Consider the following 23,359-nt stretch of genomic DNA (forward strand, 5'->3'; position numbering starts at 1 on the left):
ATACTTGCACTTGTGGTGGGACTTTTTTAGGTGCTGTACAAGTGTCTATCTTAAGTGACACTTCAGCAGGTTACCAAATGATCTTTTTTAGTTGTACTACTGTTTCACACATCGTACAGTTTCATTGGATTGGACAAAATGTCGATCCGCTAAATGCTGTCAAAAGCCAGGGCGCCTAAGGTAAGCCTAATAACGAAAGTAGAGGAATGCAGACATATGAAAGATTCTACAGACTATAGGCTTTAGAAAAGTAATTAAAGCTCTCCTAAAGTAAACCACAAATAAAAATTGAACTTGGTTTATGTGATATCCTTTTCATCAGCAGAATTTGGTAGTTAATTTTGGGATGAATATTGGGGGACGTGCAAGTTACATAAACAGTACTCTACCAATGCTAAAAGGTGCAGAACTGCAACATCTCCAAAATGAAGAAGGCGGCTAAGGAACCCATCCGTACATACCTGTAAAATGCAGTCTGTTCAGCCACTGCATCTCCAACTAACACAGGGTGCCTGCATGCAGTTCCAGGCTTTTTTGAAATCATAAACAAATGGCTTTTTTTTTTTATATATATATATTTAAAGGTCAGGGATATTTACAAAACCACTTGCAAAACAATAATGAGGTACAAAATAAGACCAAGGCACATCTCGGCATAGTTGGTATACAATAACTGCTAGGTCAACTGGTAATTGCTTACACATAACACATTCGACTTGGAGCCACTAGTAATTCTGGATGATCAACCACGGTTCCTGGCAAATTCCCTGAACATTTTTGTGTTTTTAAGATGGCAAAGAGAGCGAATGTTCGTAACGACTGAACCCGCCAAGAAGAAAGTACAGAAAAAGCTTAAGAGAGATGGGGAAACGGGAAGGATAAAGAGAGAAGAAACAAAAGGGGGAGGGGGGTGGTGAGGGGTAAGAAAGCCCTCTTGGCCAGATCCCTCCACAGGATTCTCCATTGGCTGTGAAGCCAGCAGCGTCTGGTCCCTATTGGAAAATCTAAACACCCTATTTTTTTCTGTATTTTTTCGTCTTGCTCCTTCAGTCATGGTAGGATTCTCCATAACTTGAATGTCTGCGATTCTCATCTTCCAACGAGAAACTGTTGGGGCACTCATACTTTTCCACAAGGCCGGAATACAGCCCCTGGTTGCTGTAAGAAAATGTCTCAGATTACTTAAATTTCTTGTTAGACATAGGGGTGTAATTTAATAGGTAGGCCACCGGGTTCCTATGGATTTTACAAGGAATATTTGTTATCAGATATCGTATGTGTGAATTCTTCCATTTTAATTTAAACAGTTAACTCGGTTGCTGCTGTGTCAGGGCAGGTAGTTCCACACCCATAGCTTCTGATTTACTGTAATTCATTTTGTATTGGGACAGTTAGCCATATCTACAAAGTTCTGTAAGATTGGAAGGTAGCGAGACAGAGGGGAATGTAATGATAAAGATTAAATCGTCTACGTAGACAGCTACTTTGTTTGCATGACTTGATTGTAATACCTTTTTTAAAGAGGTTCTATGCCCGCAAAACTAAGCTCTGATTTTCCTCCAACTGCGCTGCTGATGTGAGCGTCTGCATGCGAGGTGAATATTTCCTAAACCGTACAGGTTTAGGAGTTATTCATTTTACCTACAGGTAAGCCTTATTATAGGTAAAAAATGTGAAAGCGAGGTTTACAACCACTTTAATGTCTGGATGAGCTCTGATCTCTGTTCTCTAGACGGGCTCTAGGGTCAATATTTTAAATTTAAAAAAAGCTCATCAATGTAAGCACCCCTGCCAGTGTTAAATGGTTTCTCTCATCCCTCTAATGTCTACTGTAATATTTACTTCAAGCACTAGGTCCTGAGTTGGGTGCTCAACTTGGCATATTCAGTTTACCTAATCACTGTTCTATAGCCACACCATATTTAATGAATTTATAAGGTCTTGTGCGAACACATTTGTGTTCATTTGTAGCATTTTGACATCTTTTTTTTCTTATTAAAATGTCCTTTATTTCCAGGTGTTTATGCTTTTGGATTCCTTTTTATGCTGCCCCAGTTATTTGTAAATTATAAGGTATTTTTCTTATATTTCTACGTGTGTGTGTATACAGTATGTATGTGTATATATACAGTATGTATGTGTGTGTATATTATATATTAAAAAAATAAAAAATAAAATGGATATATAGTCGTGGTTTTGCCTGTATACTTTGCAATCATATGGATCATTACTTTTTCTGCAGATGAAATCCGTGGCCCATTTACCTTGGAAGGCATTCACATATAAAGTAGGTTTCCCTTACTAGCTTGTTTTATCCAATACTAGCTGATTTTTGTGCTTGCATGCTATGTGCTTAATTGTAACATTTAATACTTTAAATTGATACCGTTAGAAGTTAAAATGGCAGTTTTTCTAAAATGAGCAAATATCAGATATTAATGGAAATGTATTAACTGTATGTGTTTTGTTTCAATAGCATGCCAGATTCTTTGTCTCTTTGCCAAAATACAACACTGTTTTACTATATGTAACTGTAGCTACATACAGTTTATACATTGTTGAAAGTAGGGTAGGTACATATAAAGTGATACTGAACACACACTGTTTAATTTACATTGTTCCTTCTATTTCTGTATGTTGATGGCACTGTAAATATTTTAACCACATCAATACTGGGTACTTTCGCCCCCTTCCTTCCCAGACCAATTTTCAATAACAATTGGGCGGTCACGCTACACTTTAGCCAAATTAAATTTTAATCATTTTGTTCACAAAAATAGATCTTTCTTTTGGTGCTATTTATTCACGACTCAGTTTTTTTATATTTTTTGTGTTCGGTGTTCTAACGAAAAAAGAGCGGAAATTTGGAAAAAAATAAAAATGTCTTTCTATTTTGAAAAAAATACAATAAAATCAAATTTTTTCATAAAGTTAAGCCAAAATGTATTCTGCTACATGTTTTGTTAAAAAAAATTCTGTTAAGTGTATAATAATTAGTTTGTGTGGTCAGACAGATGTACGCAAATGATCATGTACAGATGTGCACAGGTGATCACGGACATATGTGTGCAGATAATCATTGTGACATGTGATTTTAATAGGACATATGTGGGGGATAGGTGTTTGGGGACATGTGTGTTTTACATTGTGTGGTGACACTAGGTTTGTGATCAGTGAGTAAAAAGCTGTAAAAAAACAGCTCATACTCACTGATCACCAGCCAGCTGCAGTGATCCGTTCACCACTCCTCACCAACAACTTCTGTGTGAGGAGAGGAGAGCCGATTGCCTAGCAACTGGCTCTGTGTTTACTTCACGTGACGTCATATGTTCAAAATAAAAAACAGCCCTTGGAATACAGAGTAAAAATATATCATTCATATCGATAAACTGTTTCAAATTGTCATAAAAATAGGCTTGAAATCAGATTTTATAAAACATTTTTTGGCAATTACATGGTGTGGGCAGGTTTCTGCCAGTCACAGGCTGTGCTACGCCCCTCCAGCCTGTGGCTTAGAACAAGTGGGAGGTGAAGCCTTTATTAATCTACATGTAACATTTCCCCCCATTGTGTTTAGCTGACTAGTAGGCATGGAGGAGGTGGGAGGGAGTGGGCTGTCATTTACCACTGTATAAAGCCACAGGTATATGCCCACTTTATAGTCACATGGGCTACTCAGATGTGATAGGGAGGAAATGCTCAGCATAGAAACTCATTTAAAACTGAGCATGTGCAGCGTTGCCACTACAGCTGCAAAAGCCGTAGCTGAATTGGGGCCATGAACAGAACGTGGAGAAAGAGTAACAGGATCAATTGGAAAACGGATCTCCTAGTGACGGAGTATGAACCGCACGTAATACACCATTTATCAATAGTTTTTTATGATGTGGGTTTAGTGACACTTTAATGAAGGAAACTTCATTTGGACCAGCTTGGCCCAAAAGAACAATTTGAAATGAACGTAAACATGAACTTAGACTTTAATGTTTTGCTCTCATATTCTAAGGAAAATATGTAAGCGTACATTGCTGACTTCTGATTATTATAGTTGCCTCATCTGGGTAATGCTGATGCAGTGGCTTCACTGCTTTGAGTCACTAACCAAACTACTGGATTGAGTAGAGATAAGGATTCTGATTTTCATGTTGTATAGTTGCTCAGGGTCTGTGATTCAGAAGTATAGAATCCAGACACAGCCAAACTTCTAGCACTCGTAGAAGTTATTGATATTTTAATACTATGTAGATCAATGTACTTGTGTCCTTGATATTAAGCAGGACATTGGATCTCTGGCAGTGGGAGTTTTCCAGACTGACTGTGAGGGTGCCACAAAAGGCCTACAGTTTTGGCTTTCAAATTTAAGCTAGAGTTTTAGGAGTTAAACGGTGGTTTGCAACCTACCAGGGACCCTAGACTGTATATGTATGTATGTATATGTATATATATATATGTATATGTGTATATATATATGTATATGTGTATATATATATATATATATATATATATATATATATATATATATATATATATATATATATATATATATATATATATATATATATATATTTATATATTATTTTTATTTTTTTATTTTTTTAGGTGAACTTGGTTTGTAAGCATCTACCATTTAGTACATTGTTTTAGATGCTGCTTTAATTACTGCATTGCTTAAATTAATTTTATGTTTCTTTTATTTTCAACAGGCATTTAATACCTTTATCGATGATATATTTGCCTTTGTTATTACCATGCCAACATCTCACAGACTTGCATGTTTTAGAGATGATGTGGTATTTCTTATTTATTTGTACCAAAGATGGTAAGTCTATGTTGCTTGTATGTCTTTTGTCTTTTTTGTCTTTTTTTTTATTTATTTTATTTACTTAACCACTTGCTTACTGGGCACTTAAAGAGGAAGTAAACCCTTCCAAACAACTTGGACCTACAGGTAAGCCTAGATTAAGGCTTACCTGTAGGTCCAAGCAATATCTCCTAAACCTATATGGTTTAGGAGATATTTGCCCGAAAATGGGCACCGCTGTCTACGGCGCATGCGCCGTAGACAGCGGCGCGCAGGCGCACTAAATGCGGCAAATCCATGAATGGATTTGCCAAATTTGTCGACTCCCGTGCGCATGCGCGGGAGTGACGTCATCGCGGCTTCGCCGAGTGGCAGCAGCGGAGCTGCGAGACGCGACTCCCGTGCGCATGCGCGGGAGTGACGTCATCGCGGCTTCGCCGCTGTGATTCGTCGGAGCTGCGAGACGCCACCAGCAACATGGATGCGGCGGACTACAGGGATCAGCGGCGACTTCGCTGGCTCCTGTGTCAGGTAAGTGACACATAATGAGCTACTATGCGATGCATAGTAGTCCATTATGCTTTACCTTTGCAGGGAAAAAAAGAGGAAGTAAACCCATCAGGGTTTACTTCCTCTTTAAACCGCCCTCCTGCCCAGACCAATTTTCAGCTTTCAGCGCTGATGCGCTTTGAATGACAATTGCGCGGCCATACAACACTGTACCCAAATGAAATTTTTATCATTTTTTTTCCCCACAAATAGAGCTTTCTTTTGGTGGTATTTAATTACAGCTGGGATTTTTATTTTTTGCTAAACAAAAAAAAATCAAAAAAAAAAATCATGTTTAATAGTTTGTTATAAAATTTAGCAAACAGGTCATTTTTCTCCTTCATTGAAATGCACTGATAGGCGGCACTGGTGGGCACTGATAGGCGGCACTGGTGGGCACTGATAGGCGGCACTGGTGGGCACTGATAGGCGGCACTGGTGGGCACTGATAGGCGGCACTGGTGGGCACTGATAGGCGGCACTGGTGGGCACTGATAGGCGGCACTGATAGGCGGCACTGGTGGGCACAGATAAGGCGGCACTGATGGGCAAAGATGGGCACTGATAGGTGGCACTGATAGGTGGCACTGATGGGTGGCACTAAGGGCCACTGATGGGTACCACTGATAGATGGGACTGATGGGCACTGGTAGATGACACTAATGGGCACGGATATGTGGCACTGAGGTGCAGCACTGTTGAGGCAGATTGTGGGCACTGATGTATGGCACTGTGGGCACTGATGGGTGGCACTGTGGGCACTGATGGGTTGCACTGTGGGCGGCACTTTTTTTAAAATATCTGGGTGGTACTGGCAGGTGGGCACTGATAAGCTGCCCGTGATCGGGACTGATGTCCCGATCACGGCCGCCGGTGTTCAGCGCTTTTTTTCTCTCCTCACGCTGTCAGCGTGAGGAGGAAAAATAGCCGATTAACGGCTCTGTTTTGTCACATGATCAGCTGTCATTGGCTGACAGCTGATCACGTGGTAAGGGGTCGGGATCGACCCCTTGCTCCGATCCCTGATCAGGTGAGTCTCATAGACTCGCCGATCACAGAGCGCGCCCCTCAGGGGGAGCGCAGGCCGCTCGTGCACAGGACAACGTCCATAGACGTGTCCCGGCAAAGCAGGTCCGCGCTGTAGCTGTCATTCGGCTATAGCGTGGATCTCTAGTGGTTAAACTAACCGTTACTTTATCAGGACAAGCTTTCAGGGTTTTAACTAATATTGCTAGAATTATTTAGGCTGCATTGAAGCATCTGACCAGTTTTTCATGTGTTTTTATATAGCGTTTTTAAACTTTCTCGTTTTTCTGCCTTTTTTTTTTTTTTTCTTGGCTTTTCTATCAGCTTTTATTTATTTTTCATTAATATAAATTTTTTTTTTTTTTGGTAGGGTAAGGAGTTAGGCCTGATTCACACACACCTATGCATTTTTAGTGCATTTTGCAGATTTGCACCACAGAACGTGTTCTATAGGAATGTAGTGCAAATCTTGCACTAAAAATGCATAGGTGTAAATCACGCCTTAGAGTTAAGGTTGGTGTTATTTATTTTTTGGTAGGGTTAGGGTGTTAATACTACTAAAAATAAATGAATACTATGTAATAATAAATAACCCCCAACTTTAATACCTAGCCCTTAAACAAAAAATATTAGTAGTATTTATATTATTATTAATGTATTTTTTTGTCATGGTTTCTATTTATTATCATTGGTATTATTTTAGATTTATATATTTTTTATTTTTTTTGAAGGTTAGGGGCTAATTCTTATTTATTATTACACCTTAAATAGTTTTTATTATTTATGATGCTTTTTAGCTATTTTTGTGTGTATTTTACATTTGTTTTCATATGTTACCATTTTTTATTTTTATTTTTTTGATTTGAGACGAAAATCGCAGGACAGTGCACAAAACCACACAAATCGCTTCTTTCTCTATTAATTTCTGTGGGAATAAATACGCAAAAATCTGCCCAATTTGAGCTACAAAAAAAGCTCCAGAACTTTTTTGCGTGTCAGGCATTTGACTTCAAGGAACTTGGGGTGGAGATGTGTACCAACTCTATAGAGAATAATTGATTTTTTTTTTCTCCAGTGTTTTGGAGCTTAAAGCTACAAAACGCTGAGGTGTGGATGGGGCCTAAAAGCTTAATCTTTCTGACCATGTTTCATATTACACCCATATTTGGGGTGTAACATGAAAACCCTTCACAGTCCGCCCCTACAGCTGTTTCATTCACTCACAGGAATCTCTGTAAGTCCTCATCTGCAGTTGTAGTCCTCAATAAAGACAAATAACGGCGCTACTCAACGTGCTGAATAATACCTACTACTAGAGGGTTAATGCAGCTGTAATTTTAAACCAGCAGAACCTGGTATAAATGCACAAAACAGAAGCAATGTTTAAAAAGAGCAAAAACCGCACCCTTTAAGTTGACATTTAGGATGACACCCATAAAAAATAATTTCTAAAAGTCCTTGTAAGAAATTTTTGTTCATTGCATCAAATGCCCATGTGAGTCTCTAAGATCCATCCACAGTCCACAGCAACAACCAGCATTAGATCCAAGACACACAGTAGCTGCACTCGGATGATAGCCAGTAGGAGCAGGCTTTCAGAGCTGAGAGGGAGGACAACAGGACTTCAATGATTAAGAAACTTCACTTTATTAAAAAATAATATCCACTTGCATACAAAAAAAATAGCTCATACCCTTGGGGCTCTCCAGCTACCCCTGTAAAATGGATAGAGTCATGCATGGCATGAATCTATCCATTGCTGCTGTAGCCACCCCCCTATTCAGGCGTCCGGCTTCTTTTTTTCGGACACCGCGCGCCTGAATAACAGTGGCGAGGGGGTGTTTTTGAAGCACCTGATTAAAGCCATAGGCTCTAATAGGCTTTAAAAAAGATGAACTGTGAGTCTAATACCGTCACCTGATTAGCTGAAGGCAGAGGCGCCTTGGACGCCTAGCAGAAGGAAGAAGAGGCGCACGCAGGGGAGGACAGAGAACAATATAGGATGCAGAAGCCGTCGCCTGACCCGCCACCAGGATGGGGTAAGTGTGTGTCGGTCAGACAGCGGGGGCTCACAGAGGCTGTATATCAGGGGTTGACAAATTTGCTTGGAATCTAGGAGCCAGCTTAAAAAGTTAGGAGCCAGGTCCGTGACGGCGATCCGGACCTGTCCCTGGCCTGACATGGAGACGAGTGAGGGGAAGATAGCAGCGCCGTCGCCGCCCCCCCCCCCCCCCCGGTCTCAAAGTCATTGCCCATAGCTCTTAGAGGGACATTTTTTTTTTTTTTTTTCAAATGACAATTTTTTTTTCAATTGCATTTTAGTGTAAATATGAGATCCGAGGTCTCTCTGACCCCCAGATCTCATATTTAAGAGGACCTGTCATGCTTTTTCTATTACAAGGGATTTTTACATTCCTTGTAATAAGAATAAAAGTGACACAACATTTTTTTTAAAAGAACAGTGGAAAAAAAAAAAAGTTAAAATAAGCAGAAAAAATAATAATTTTTAAACGCGCCCTGTCCTGCCCGCATATAAAATCGGTGTTCGAACCACACATAGGAGGTAGCGCCGTGATCGGTAGAGCGAGAGCAATAATTCTAGCCCCAGACCTCCTCTGTAACTCAAAACGTGCAACCTGTAGAATTTTTTTAAACGTCGCCTATGGAGATTTTAAAGGGTAAAAGTTTGTCGCCATTCCATGAGCGGGTGCAATTTTGAAGCGTGACATGTTGGGTATCAATTTACTCGGCGTAACATTATCTTTCACAATATAAAAAATAATTGGGCTAACTTTACTGTTGTCTTATTTTTTTATTAACTAAATTATTTTTCCCAACAAAAGTGCGCTTGTAAGTCCGCTGCACAAATACGGTGTGACAGACAGTATTGCAACAACCACCATTTTATTCTCTAGGGTGTTAGAATAAAAAATATATATAATGTTTAGGGGGTTCTAAATAAAGGGAAGAAGAGGCAGGTAATATAAAACAGTCATTAGCATTGCTGGTTTGTCATACCAACGGCGACCACAAGAGGGCGCCAGATTCCATAAGGAATCATAGGACCGCAGAAGGCCTTAAAGCCGCGGCCTAAATTTTCGGCCGCCGGCGGAACGGCCCGACGCAATCACGCTGGGGGGGTCCACAGAGACGGGATACCCCCAGCTGTGCTGCCCCAGGCGCGAGGTCGCTATTTCTAGTCGCCAATGCGACCTGGCGCCCGGGTTTTGTCGAGCCCTGCTGTATATAATGCATGGGGCACTCAATACAAGGAGAATCTTCCCACCATGAGCTGGGCTGTGTTCAGTGGGCGTTCTTGAAGGACAGGCTGGCACAGTGGGCTACAGGCATTAGGTTGACCCCACGATGAGTTGGGCTGTGTTCAGTGGGTATTCTTGAAGGACAGGCTGGCACAGTGGGCTACAGGCATTGGGTTGACATGAGGTACTGTTTGTCTGGGCTTTAGCAGTGCAAGCATGGATTAAACACTGGAATGTAAGGGGGAGAAGGAGAGTGGCTGACCTACAGTTTCTACCAGGAGCAGACAATTCAGATTTTAAGCTGAATGTTTGTTAAATTAATTCTAGCGTAATATATGCATTTTCATTTTTTGTATCATCAATTTTGAACAAATCTTCTGTTTTTTAAAGTCAGGACTACCTTATTAATAAAATGAGGGGCACAGAGGCTGCAATTGATGGCACAGTGAGGCTTCAATTGTGTTTTTTTTTCCAGAATTTTTCAATTTGTTTACGCCTCCCCAAAAATTTTGAGCATCTGCCACCACTGGCTTCTCAGTAAAGCAGCAGTGAGGCGACATCACCTCCTTTGCAGTTCATTGATAATTCCTCCAACTCCTTAACTTAAGGTCTATACCGAGGCAGGATGAATGTTCTGCAGCCTGGCAATTGCACACACAATGTACTCATTGTGGTTGCAATGCTTTTGTAAGCACTAATGCAAATAAAAAGAAATGCATATGAGATATAGTAAAATATTTACAATATTATATATCTTTTCATGCGACAACACTGCAGAAATAACACTTTGCTACAATGTAAAGTAGTGTGTGTACAGCTTGTATAACAGTGTAAATTTGCTGTACCCTCAAAATAACTCAACACACACAGCCATTAATGTCTAAACCGCTGGCAACAAAAAAAGTGAGTACACCCTTAAGTGAAAATGTCCAAATTAGGCCCAAAGTGTCAATATATTTTCCAGCACTGCCTTAACCCCCTTGGGCATGGAGTTCATCAGAGATTCACATGTTGCCACTGGAGTCCTCTTCCACTCCTCCATGACAACATCACAGAGTTGGTAAGTGTTAGAGACCTTGCACTCCTCCACCTTCCATTTGAGGATGTCCCACAGATGCTCAATAGGGTTTAGGTCTGGAGACATGCTTGATCAGTCCATCTCCTTTACCCTCAGCTTCTTTAGAAGCAGTGGTTGTCTTAGAGGTGTGTCTGGGGTCGTTATCATGTTGGAATACTGCCCTGTGGCCTAGTCTCCGAAGGGAGGGGATCATGCTCTGCTTCAGTATTTCATAGTACATGTTGGCATTCATGGTTCCCTCAATGAACTGTAGCTCTCCAGTGCCAGCAGCACTCATGGAGCCCCAGACCATGACATTCCTACCACCATGCTTGACTGTAGGCAAGACACACTTGTCTTTGTACTCCTCATCTGTTGCTGCCACACACGCTTTACACTATCTGAACCAAATACGTTTATCTTTGTCTCATCAGACCACAGGACATGGTTCCAGTAATCCAATTCCTTAGTCTGCTTGTCTTCAGTGAACGGTTTACGGGCTTTCTTGTGCATCATCTTTAGAAGAGGCTTCCTTCTGGGATGAGAGCCATGCAGACCAATATGCAGAGTATGGTTTGAGGGCTGACCCCCACCCCTTCAACCTCTGCAGCAGTGCTGGCAGCATTCGTACATCTATTTGCCAAGGACAACCTCTGGATATGACCCTGAGCATGTGTACTCAACTTCTTTGGTTGACCATGGCAAGGCCTGTTCTGAGTGGAACCTGTCCTATTAAACTGCTGTATGGTCTTGGCCACCGTGCTGCAGCTCAGTTTCAGGGTCTCGGCAATCTTCTTATAGCCTAGGCCATCTTTATGTAGAGCAATAATTCTTTTTTTCAGATCCTTAGAGAGTTCTTTGCCATAAGGTGCCAAGTTGAACTTCCAGTGACCAGTATGAGAGAGTAAGAGTGATCACTCCAAATTTAACACACCTGCTTCCCATTTCCACTTGAGACCTTGAAACACTAACGAGTCACATGACACCAGGGGAGGGAAAATGGCTGATTGGGCCCAGTTTGGACCTTTTCACTTAGGGGTGTACTCACTTTTGGTGACAGCAGTTTTAACATGAATGGCTTTGAGTTATTTTGAGAGGACAGCAAATTTACACACACACACACACACACACACACACACGCTGTACACTCGCTACTTTACATTGTTGCCAAGTGTAATTTCTTCAGTGTTGTCACATGAAAAAATATAATAAAATATTTACAAAAATATGAGGGGTGTGCTCACTTTTGTGAGATACTTGTATGCATGTACAACTATAAACGACCTTGTGTACATGTACTGATCAGATAACAGAGGAGAGTTCAGGGGCAGCTGAAAAAAACGCCCAACTGCTCCTAAACGTCCATTTACCAGCAGCAGTGTACATGGAGCTTAAACCTTTTTCTGACACTTGTTGGTGGTTACAAGTTAAAATCAGTATTTTTTTGCTGGAAAATTACTTGTAACCCTCAAATACATACATATACTGTGTATATGTGTGTGTGTATATGTGTGTGTGTATGTGTGTGTGTGTATGTATATGTATGTATGTATGTATATATATATATATATATATATATATATTTGTTTTACCAGACCCTAGAGAATAAAATGACAGTTGTTGCAATAGTTTGCCACACTGTATTTGCTCAGCGGTCATTCAAGCGTAATTTTTTGGGGAAAAAAACACACTTTAATGAATTAATAAAAAAATTAACCGTAAAGTTAGCCCAATTTTTTGTCTAATGTGAAAGATGTTACGCCACGTCAGTCATGAGAGAATCGGGATCTTTATTCTAAGCAAAAAAATTGTGATTCTCATTTTGGCCAGAATTGTGCAGCTCATTTATATACGGTATATAAATATACATACGCGCACATACACGCTACATTTCCAATCGTGTGTCCAAAATGTCTTGGTTTGCTGATGCCTTAAAGTGTTGTGGGGGGGGGGCGTGTCTTGACCTCATAGAAGATGGCTGCCTAATTCCGGAGCTCCTGCTGACGGGGATAGATTTCTGACTACTACGGAGGGTTACCGGATACCTGCTTACCCCAAAAAATTATACGAACAGCCTCTAGAAGCTCCTTGACATCCTGATCACGTTCACCCTGCGATATGACTGGAAGATCAAGTCAAAACATCCTGGAGATGTTCTGGACCCAGGCAGGAAATATGGCGCCTGCTCCTACCACACAAGGCAGTCACCGACCAGCAAATGGCCCTAATGGAGTCGCTTCCTCCTCACAGAGCGAAAACGCTAATGGAGGGATTGTTCTCATTCCACACCAACAGCCAAGCCTGGCCGGCGGTTATCATGGATATACGGATCAATATCCAGGCTATTACTGGCAGAGTTCAGACAGTAGAGAAAACAGCTGCCCTACATTCCACAGAAATCACTTGATCGTGGACATACACACCAGGCAACTCGGAGATATTAACCACCATTTAGGAACCTGGACAACCATGGCAGATGCCATAATCTTCATTTTAAGAGTTCTACAAGAAAACATTGATGTGGAACATCTACAGGATGAATCACAAACCTCTTTAACAATATGCTAGACAGACCCAGAGACACGCAAATTATTATGGAATGCATCCATCATGCTCTGCGACCGAAGGGAAAGGACACTGACCCACCTAGAGATGTGGTGTGTTGCATCGTGGATTGCGGCCTCAAAGAGGAGCTACTGAGAATAGCACGCTCCCTGGTGCCATTACTACACAATGGTATGTAGCTTCATTTATTTCAAGATCTCTCCAGCATCACATTACAGTGCAGGAGGGAACTGCGGCCCCTCTTGGTGGTACGCCATACAAAAAGCATTACTTACCGCTGGCAATTTCCCTTAAGACTTGTGGCAACTAAACAAGGGCATTCTGCTCTCCTCAGAGTCCCTGAAGATATCCACCATTTTTGTGAGACGCTGGACATCCCACTCACGGAGGTCCCAGAATGGTATGTGAAATTGCACCCTCCTTTGGCGCCCACACCACACTCCTGAGCCGAACCGATGGAGACCCAAGATGTCCACTATCGTAGACACCGTTCACCATCGGAAACAAGAGCACACGGTCCACAGTCATCTTCACTAAACAGCCCGACGAAACCTCCGCACACTCGCAGAGCCAGAAGGGATTGATGTCCGAATCCCACACAGCAATACCAGAAAGCTTTCAGTTAAGGTTTTCTTTGTTTATGCCCCTTTCTTGCATTTTTTTTTCTTTAGGCTTGGTTACCCCAGTTTTTTTCACTTGCTTCACTAGCGGTGTGTCCCCGTTATATTGAGACTAACTGTGGTCATGACATAGGCTGACCAACCGACCCTCGCGCAACATCAATGCATGGGAATGAACGCCCTCATGTATGCTAATAGACCAAAGCTAGTAAACGACTTTGTACTTTTTTCACATATGAGGGCAAAGTTTTAAACAGTCTGTATACACCAAAGGCTCGCTCCTGCTAATTGACTGTAAGATGGCAGTGGGCACTGATGTATCCTTTGTCTTATACACAGTAATGATGCTTTGGACTGACGTTACGACCACAATAATAATTTTACGCATGTTACTCTGTCAAGTGGCATAACACTATGTGCATAAAACTGTGGTATTATGGGTTAATAACTTTAAATGGATATGCTGACATTGTGGGGAGAGGGACTGTGAGGGAGATGATGCAACGCTTGATACCATTTCTATCAACATTGTATTTCACTACCGTTCACCACTTGTGGTGAGGGGAGAGAGGAGGGGTCGGGGGACTGGATTGACACAAACTGCCTCAGAACAGTTATGAAGCAATGAAGTATATCTTAAAGTAGGCTAGAACATACCAACGGTCTGGGCACAGTGTCATTCTAACCTCTGAGTTTAGCTTTTTAGATGGGCAGGTGGTAATCCAAGTTCCTCCCCTCCATGGTCTACATATGCTGTAGTTGACCTAGACAGTGTTTTAGCGATTAGTGATTGTCACTTCTGATATACCGTGCACATGTAGAGCTCAGATGGAAATGGCGCCAGTCTCTTTATCAGGAGACAAGACGCACCCATACCACTGTTATCCCAGGGGGTAAGGCTACAGCTATCTAATCAAGATAGAAATTATAGCGACACAATATGATTCCTCTGTAATACCCCCTTAGGCATAATATGAACGCAATTTAATTAACCTGTCTGTCAGTTAATAGCTCCATATAGACTGGAACATGTCCATAATGACAGGCAGCATATACATTATGGTGCGACATAAATGAGAACGTTCTCATTTATGCATGCCAGTCAATGTACATTTAACTGGGAGAAGAGGAATGCCCTCTCCAATACCAGGCTCAGTCCAACTAGAAAGGATGCCCATTTCCTTGAAAATGCAGAATACCACAATCCCCTCAGATACCCAGGGACAACTAAGGTGGTGACCCTCTTTCATTGTTGAGGTAAATGGGATTTACCCCACAAACTTGAGGTGATAAATGCCCAGTAGGACCTATCTATTATCTCACAATTCAGCCCAAGAACTAGTCCAGATTCCAAGTGAACACCTGATAGATATACACAAAATATATATCGGATACTGTTTAACCAAGCCTCACAGTTATCGAAGGGGGTATCTCAAGTTGTATATGATATGCAGAAATGCTTTCTAAATCTATGAAATTCCATAGTTTTCTGCTTATCGGATTTTTTCTTCTAGGTTAAAATACTGTTTCTAGATGTTCAATTCATTTTCCTCTGCTCTCAGAAAACTGCTCAGTATACAGCGTCTCATCTTACTACATCCCATCACTTACATCTCACAGTTAAGGTCACATTTGATATGCCTTTTAGGGATTCCATTCCTGCTACACTCCCCTTTGTGAAACCCTAACATAATTCTTCTGAATCTTACTAACTCGATATCGACAATTTTGTAGGATAAAACCAGCAGACTACACAATGACTCTTAACAAGACTGCTGGTTAGCCCCAAAACAGCTGCTAAGTTAGTCTCTCTAAATGCGAGGGGCCTCGACACAGCCGAAAAAAGTTTGCAAGTTCTCCTGTCTATGCGTAAAATTATGGCGGATATTGTGTTTATGTAAGAAACACATTTTAAAACTGATAATGTACCCAAACTATCAAACCTCCATTCTCCAACAGCACTACATACTACTAAGGAATCCAAAGCAAATGGGGGTCTCTATCCTTGTTTCGAAACTTGCCCATTCCATATAGAAGACTCGCCCCTGCATGAAGAGGGACATTGCCTATTCATCAAAGGCTCATTGTTTGCCTAACACTAGCTAACTTCTACGCCCCCAATATCAAACAAATTCTCTCTTTTTTTAGATGCACATTACAAAGGTGCGCTTTTACAAGAGGGTATATTGATAGTAGTGGGAGATTTTAATGTTCTTCTAAACCCTCTCCAGGACATATCATCTGGCTCGTCTAAATTACCCTTTACAGCATTACGTGCAATTAAGAAATGTCTGCAAGATTTAACATTACACGACTCCTGGCGCACATTAAATCCTAAGACTAAAGACTACACCTTTTACTCTAACCCTCATGGAAGTTATTCCAGACTTGACTATCTTTTTCTATCACAGAGAGACCTCGCCATGCTCCTCAAAACCACCATTGAGCCAATGTACATTTTGGATCATCACCCTATCACCATGTCTATTTTATTCTCGACAGCTCACTCTCATGCTCCAATATGGAGCCTAGACCTGTCACTACTTACGGATACCCTGATAGCATCCCTGATAGACTCGCACAATACTTCCATATTAACGATACACCTGAAATTTCCCCAATGCTAAAATGGGAGACCCATAAATGCACTAGAAGAAGGGAACTAATAGCGATCGCCACCAAAAGAAGGCGTGAGAGGCAAGCGCACATATCCAACCTCGCCAATGGTATTCACAAGTTAGAAAAAACACACAAAAAGACCCAAGCAATCTCCACGCTCCAAGAACTCATTCAATCCAGAAACAAACTGGTAGAAGAACTGAACAAGAAAACGGAACGTAACTATATACTGTCACCAAAAAAGATGTGTCCATAACAAAAAAAAAACAATAAGAGAACATGAATGTTAATGAAAAATAAATTAAACTTTTACTTTCTTTTTCATTAACATTCATGTTCTTTTTTTATTGATTCATTTTTTATGGACACAATCTTTTTTGTTTATTAATGATCAGTTTAATTGTGGATTCATAATATTTTTTATTCTTATCATAATTTTTCACTCACTGTTATGATATACACAGGATTCTTTTACAATATTTGAACAAGAGGTGGTTGATGCTACCTTTTGATTCTATATTTTTAGAATCACATGGGCAGCGAGATTCTAATTTTTTTCTAATTACACGCTTAAAAGACAACCAGGACATTAAAGGTATCTCAATACGTACGGAATTAATTTAGGGTGGGGATGGGGCTCAAGCTAGACTGAGATTTAACAGACTGACTCTACCCAAATCGAAAGGAGGTCTTGGATTGACTGACATTTGAAAATACTATTGGGCTTGGTCAACTGACCAGAATAGTGGACTGGAATATCCACGCAGGCACCAAAGCTTGGACTACTATAGAACAGGTCTTCTTACATTTACCACTCAAAAACCTACCCTGGATAAACCAAGCCACATTTCACAACAATGCAAAACATCATCCCCTAATCGGCAACAGGTTACAATCTCTCACTGAAACTTGTTGTCCATTTCAAATCTTGTCCTTCCCAGGCCCGCTCACGCTGATAAGACACAACCCTGATCTCCCACTAAGTAATGATGGCTCCTTTCTTCCAGAATTAGGGCCACACATGGACCCAAAAGCAGGAGACTTCTTCTCTGGTGCAATATTTTTACTGCTATCCACACTTGTTGAACAGAGGACAGACCACCAGGTCTCTCTATGGTCTTACATGAAACTGACATTTTCTCACTGACCTATGTACACGTCCAGCTTTTTTTTTTTTAGAAAATCACAATTTAAATCACTCTGCACCAACACTGAACCTCAACGTCATTTGATTTCCATCATCTACACCATCCTCTTTGATGAACATGATGCTAAAACAAATATTGCAAGCGCACAATGGGAAAGAGACCTCCATCAACCTTTCAGATGTAGAGTGGGAGAAAATATATGCTACATACACAAAGGCTCAATAAATGTGACAGCCCAAGAAAATGGTTTTAAACTGTTCTCCAGATGGTACAAAACTCCCCTCAAATTATACAAAATCAGCCCATCGATCCCACCCACTTGTTGGAGATTCCATTCCAAGGAAGGTTTGCTTCTTCACATCTGGTGGGAATGTCCCTCGATCCTAAAATTCTGGACTGATATCTTCCGCCTCACTTCTCAAATTACAACGCTCCACATAGACTTCTCCCCAGCCCAAGTGTTTCTCCACCACTCCACATTACAGATGAAAACATACCATCGGTCTTTAGCCCTACATCTCCTTAACGCCGCAAAATGATGTATCCCGGTTCTCTGGAAATCTTTCAACCCACCTACAATAGCAGACTGGATAAAGAGAGTGAACAAAATAGCTACAATAGAAGAACTGGTACACCAGGCCCATGACTCCTCCACCACATATAGAGAAATATAAGCCTGTTTGCATCATTTCCAAACAACCTCTAAATACACCCAACTTCTCCATTAGAGGTTGCGACACATCAGAATAACAAAACTAAAGGAGGGCAAGGGGCAGAGATGAAGACGTACTACTATGTTTCTACTCTTAGCCCCCCAACCCCCACCGGTTCTGCCTGAATATAAGCCGCCTATCTGCTTTTCCTTTCCAAAACTCAAGAATCCCCTCAAACACTGATTATGGTCTATGATAGGGACCAAGAAATTCTACCATCATATATTGAAGCATTGAGCAATGTCGGGGATATGATCTATTAACCCAGTACTCCCTCCTCGCCCTGACAATAAGCACACATAGACAGGGATGAGACAACAGTCCTTACATCTGAAAGTAGGTGGTCTACTACGCTTCCACACCTGAGGGCCAAGTCATATGCACCTGCTAATAGGCACACTCCAGTTATCCCAAGGCTGCGCTAGGGAACAGGAAGACACAACCCTTACCTTACTGCACATATAGGCCCGCAAAGGTCAGCGGTTACTTATGAACCTCATATAATTAGATACAGAAAAGTTTTACTATATGGCATGTGAACGAACCCAAAAACATCTTCCTGTAAGAGGATAATCAAGACTACTAAAATGCACTGACTCTGATACATGGGTCAACCACCAACATTAAAAAGAGATTATACAAACCCACATATCCTTATCCCATTGAACAGAATAGAAACATTTTAACATTGCTTTCCTTTTTGGGTAGCAAATGTTAAATATAAGTTTCAGGTGGAACAAATTATCCTCAAGACGTTTTGCCATCCTTAAATTGTAACATTCTACAGTACTTCTTTCAATTTTGTATTGACTGTACCAATGGCTTATATCTGACCTACTTTCTTAGTTGTTATCACTTGTATTTGCTTATTTACTATTGTAACTCGCATGTGATGTTATCTCTCTATTCTTGTTTAACTCGATAAACTTTATCTTGGGGAAAAAGTGTTACTAAAACCACAACAGTAAAATATGTCTGTATATGCAGCATAGCATGCTTGCTATACTCACTGTGAAACTTAAGGGGTTAATCCTCTGCATTGTGTAAAAAGGCTGTTTTATCCTGTATGCACAGATCCTCCCCCTCCTGCACTGTCTATCTGGGGAAAGCCAGCTAACACTGGCAGGATAGCTGACCAACACATGCTCAGTTGTCTTTTATGCTGGAGAGAACATTTACTTGTTCAGAGCTAGCCAGGTCACATGATATTGACATCACACGTGGGCGTGCATACAGGCTGTAGTGGAAATCTACTTGTACCTGAACTCTCAGCATTGGAGAAATGGAAGTTTATCATGTAACTGTGGTATACAGCTCATCCAAACAAGTATATAGTGGCAGTATTTTAATGTAAAAAGATTTATATATACCTTTTTTTTCTTTTTTTTTTTTTTGCAAAATGCATACTTGAAGCATTTTTTTTAAATCTGTTGTGATTTGGCCAGTAAGAAATCTACACCGTTGCATGTAATTATATTGTTTGTGTTCTGCTTTTGTTTTATCATTCCTGGCTGTTCATCATATGTACAGCAAGTATTTTGCATAGCATGGAGCAAAAAACTAACTTGTCAGTGCCTTTATATTGATTTTGAAATGTACCATATCTCAAATTAATTTATTTATTTTTTGTTCAATTTTACTATTTTTTTTTTTTTTCTCACCAGGCTTTATCCTGTGGATAAGACTAGAGTGAATGAATACGGTGAATCCTATGAAGAGAAACCAAAACGAAAGCCTCATATAAACTAAATGTCATTCATATGGTGTCTGTGATATTTCTTATTTGAATCATACAGTGTGAAAATAAGGAACCAAGAAAAATGAACAATGAGTATTTTTAATGCTATGGTGAACTATTCCAAACTATGTACAGTCTACCTTGCCAAAATCCTGAAATGTGTTCCCCTTTTGCTTGGTCTTATCTCCAGCATCAGTTCTTGTATACAATGCAGATAATACCACAATAATGTAAATGTATGTGTGTTTTTTTTTTTTTTTTTTTTGTTTTTTTTTTTTAATAGAGAACAAATTTTGGACGACTTATATTAGCAAGAACTGCTGTTTATACAGATACTATATTGCATTCCTTAAAATGCAAACTGATATGCAGAAGCTGTGACCGAATATACACAAAAGTCAAATTGCATTCCATAAAACTGAAATAAGGTAGCAATCTAAACCTCCACCATCCTTATATCTGACTTTTATAGTTCAACATTTATGATGGACATCAACAGAGGAAACAACCGGTGATATGAGAACTTGAAGTAATGACATACTTGATATAGGTACTTTGCATCAATCAAAAAAAAAGTAGTTTTTTTGGTTTTTATCCCCAAGCATGTTTTGTCTGGCATGGCACACATTTGGTCCTTTTATACAGAACACACTTCCTTCTAATTAAATAATGACCATATTGTCATTACCATGATCACATTGCAAATAAAGCATTTTTATATATTTATCTGTACATACAAAGCCTAAATGGTTTACCAGTAAACTACAAGATGAGGCAATGCTTTGAATTCTACATGTTACATTTATATTGGTAACTTTAGGTTCCACTACAAAGACGAATCTTTCCCATCTAAATTATAGGGAAAGGCAACTTTACAAATCGGTTACTAAATAACACAATGCTAAATGCACTTTGCAAAAACAAATACTTTCCCTAATTCTGTGATCTATATTTTATTTTTCTGCAGTAACAAAATGAATTCCTATGTGTGAACAAACACATGCTTAAATGTGGTGTTCTGTAAAGTCTAAAAATACCATTGAGACAGATATGGTTTTACCCAAACTGAACTTAAACTTGGAAAAAAAAAAGTTCTCATCTTGTAAATAATACATGTACATTTTTTTTTTTTATTAAAATGCTGTTGTTGGCTATTAAAAGGCTTATGACACAAACAAGTTAAAGTCTCATGAATCTGTTTGTATTGTGTTTGTCTAATGTAAAGTGTAACTAAACCCAAAACCCTGCATTTGCTATATTTGATCTCCCACAGTACACAGAACATGGAAATGCAATTATTGTAGTAAATATAAACTGGTAAATACCTTTTCTCATCAGCAGTATATAGCAGTCTTGTGACTTCTATCAGTCCAGCTGAGCACTGCTTAAAGCTTGTAGGTTATAAATGGCATTTGCGCACAGTGGTGAAAAACTGACTAAAAATGAAAACCTTTTGTTCATGTGGTTAGTATCAGAAGCCTGATTACCCACTGCTAGGATGCTGCATCATTAAAGGTACTACTTGTATATGTGAAATAAAGTGCTACGCTCTTACATGCATGAATAAATCTGTGCATAAATTTATAAACCTTATAAAAACCTCATCAGTGTTGAAGATGCAATAAAAATAATCCATCAGTGTAGAATCAAATAAAGGAAATTCATCAGTGAATAAATATATGCACACTGATTTTTTCATGCAATCGTAAGAGCATAGCACTTCACCACTTTATTTCACTTACAGAAGTAGGAGGCGTGGCAGTTTACTACTTTCACTAGTTAAGGCTTGTAGAAGTTCTCATTCTCCTCTGACTGTCCTATGAGGCTGCATGACTCCTGACCATCTGTCTGGTCACTGCTGATCACATGCACTCTCCCAAGAAAAAAAGAAAAACCCTCTAGAAATACAACCTATTATCTCCTAGAAGCGCTTAGACATAGGCTGTAAATGTCATAGATGTATATTATCTCAGTTTTAAGCTAAAGTCTTTAAAGGGGTTATAAACCCTTGTTTTTAAAAACAAAAACAAACGTCATACTTACCTCCACTGTGCAGTTCGTTTTGTACAGAGTGGCCCCGATCATCCTCTTCTGGGATCCCTCAGTGACTCCTCCCCGGATCGAGTGTCCACATTGGAGAAGCGCACTCCGTGGTGGACACCTGTGAAGATGCGCTCCCGAGTCCCGCATCTCTGTCCATTCACACAGAATGCAGGACTCTGTGCCGTGTCATTGGATTTGATTGACAGCAGCAGAAGCAAATGGCTGAGCTGCTATCAATCTATCCAATCAGGACACGAGACACTAGGTAGAGCTGATGTGCTCGTTCCCAGCCGGAGAAGGATCGGGGTAAGGTAAGTAAAACAGGGGCTCGGGGCTGCAGCACCACAGAAGGTCTTTCATCTTAATGCATAGAATGCATTAAGGTGAAAAACCATGAGGGTTTACAACCCATTTAATTACCAGATATCGGCAGAGTCACAGATTGATAAGCTAGCACATTTATTATACCTTGGAGTCCCATAGCAAAAATGTGAGAACAGTCTAAGAAGATTGCTAAAAAGGCTAAACAGCCACCAGGTCCACCAAAACAGATGTAATGGCAACTAGTGGCTGATTCAGCCTACTTGCCCCCATGTTGAGATGTCAGGGGCAAGTAGGCTGAATCAGCTACTGGTTGCTATTACATTTGTTTTGGTGGACCTGGTTACTGTTTAGTCTTTTTGGCAATCTTTTTAGACTGTTCTCATGTTTTTCCTATGGGACTCATAGGTATAATAAATTTTATTTATTGTCAGTCTGTGACTCTGCTGAAGTCTGATCATTGAAGAATGTAGCTTAAAACTTAGATAATATATATCCATGACATTTACAGCCTGTTTCTAAAGCACTTCTATGAGATAATAGGTTATATTCTGTGTCACTTCTCCCCAAGTCTTTTCTCCAGCTGCTATGAACATTGCTGTTCATAGCAGCTCTCTCAATTGATTTTCTCCATTTGGTGCCTGATCATCTTGCGGCTTTTCTACCAATACACACCAAACTGAGCATGTACAGCTTGTCCCCAATGCCCTGTTCTATCAGCAAATGGATTGGGGACTGTGGAAGATGGGGTGAATTAGGAAAGAACGGATCAAACAGCCTTTTTACATAAGTGGAGGATTAACCCCTTAGGTTCCACAGTGAGCATAACCTGCATATACAAACTGATTTAGTGTTGTGGGTTAAGGAACACTAACATTTTTATAATGGTAAGTTATTTA

General features: G+C 40.2%; 1 protein-coding gene across 2 annotated transcripts in view; it reads left to right on the forward strand.

Moving 5' to 3' along the window:
* The window catches only part of CLPTM1L (CLPTM1 like), a 164,241-nt gene extending 142,967 nt beyond the window's left edge, over positions 1–21,274 (forward strand). For both annotated transcript variants that reach the window (XM_077491849.1, XM_077491850.1), the window contains 4 exons: positions 2,018–2,073; positions 2,243–2,287; positions 4,704–4,819; positions 20,023–21,274. In XM_077491849.1, the coding sequence (XP_077347975.1) occupies positions 2,018–2,073; positions 2,243–2,287; positions 4,704–4,819; positions 20,023–20,107 (302 nt within the window). In that variant the 3' untranslated portion in view covers positions 20,108–21,274. The remainder of the gene's footprint in view (positions 1–2,017; positions 2,074–2,242; positions 2,288–4,703; positions 4,820–20,022) is intronic.
* The last annotated feature ends 2,085 nt before the right edge of the window (positions 21,275–23,359 follow it).

This window comes from Lithobates pipiens, unplaced genomic scaffold (genome assembly GCF_037356315.1).
Source record: "Lithobates pipiens isolate NorthernLeopardFrog02 unplaced genomic scaffold, aLitPip1_a1.2 Scaffold_19, whole genome shotgun sequence".
In the NCBI taxonomy this organism is placed as follows: domain Eukaryota; kingdom Metazoa; phylum Chordata; class Amphibia; order Anura; family Ranidae; genus Lithobates; species Lithobates pipiens.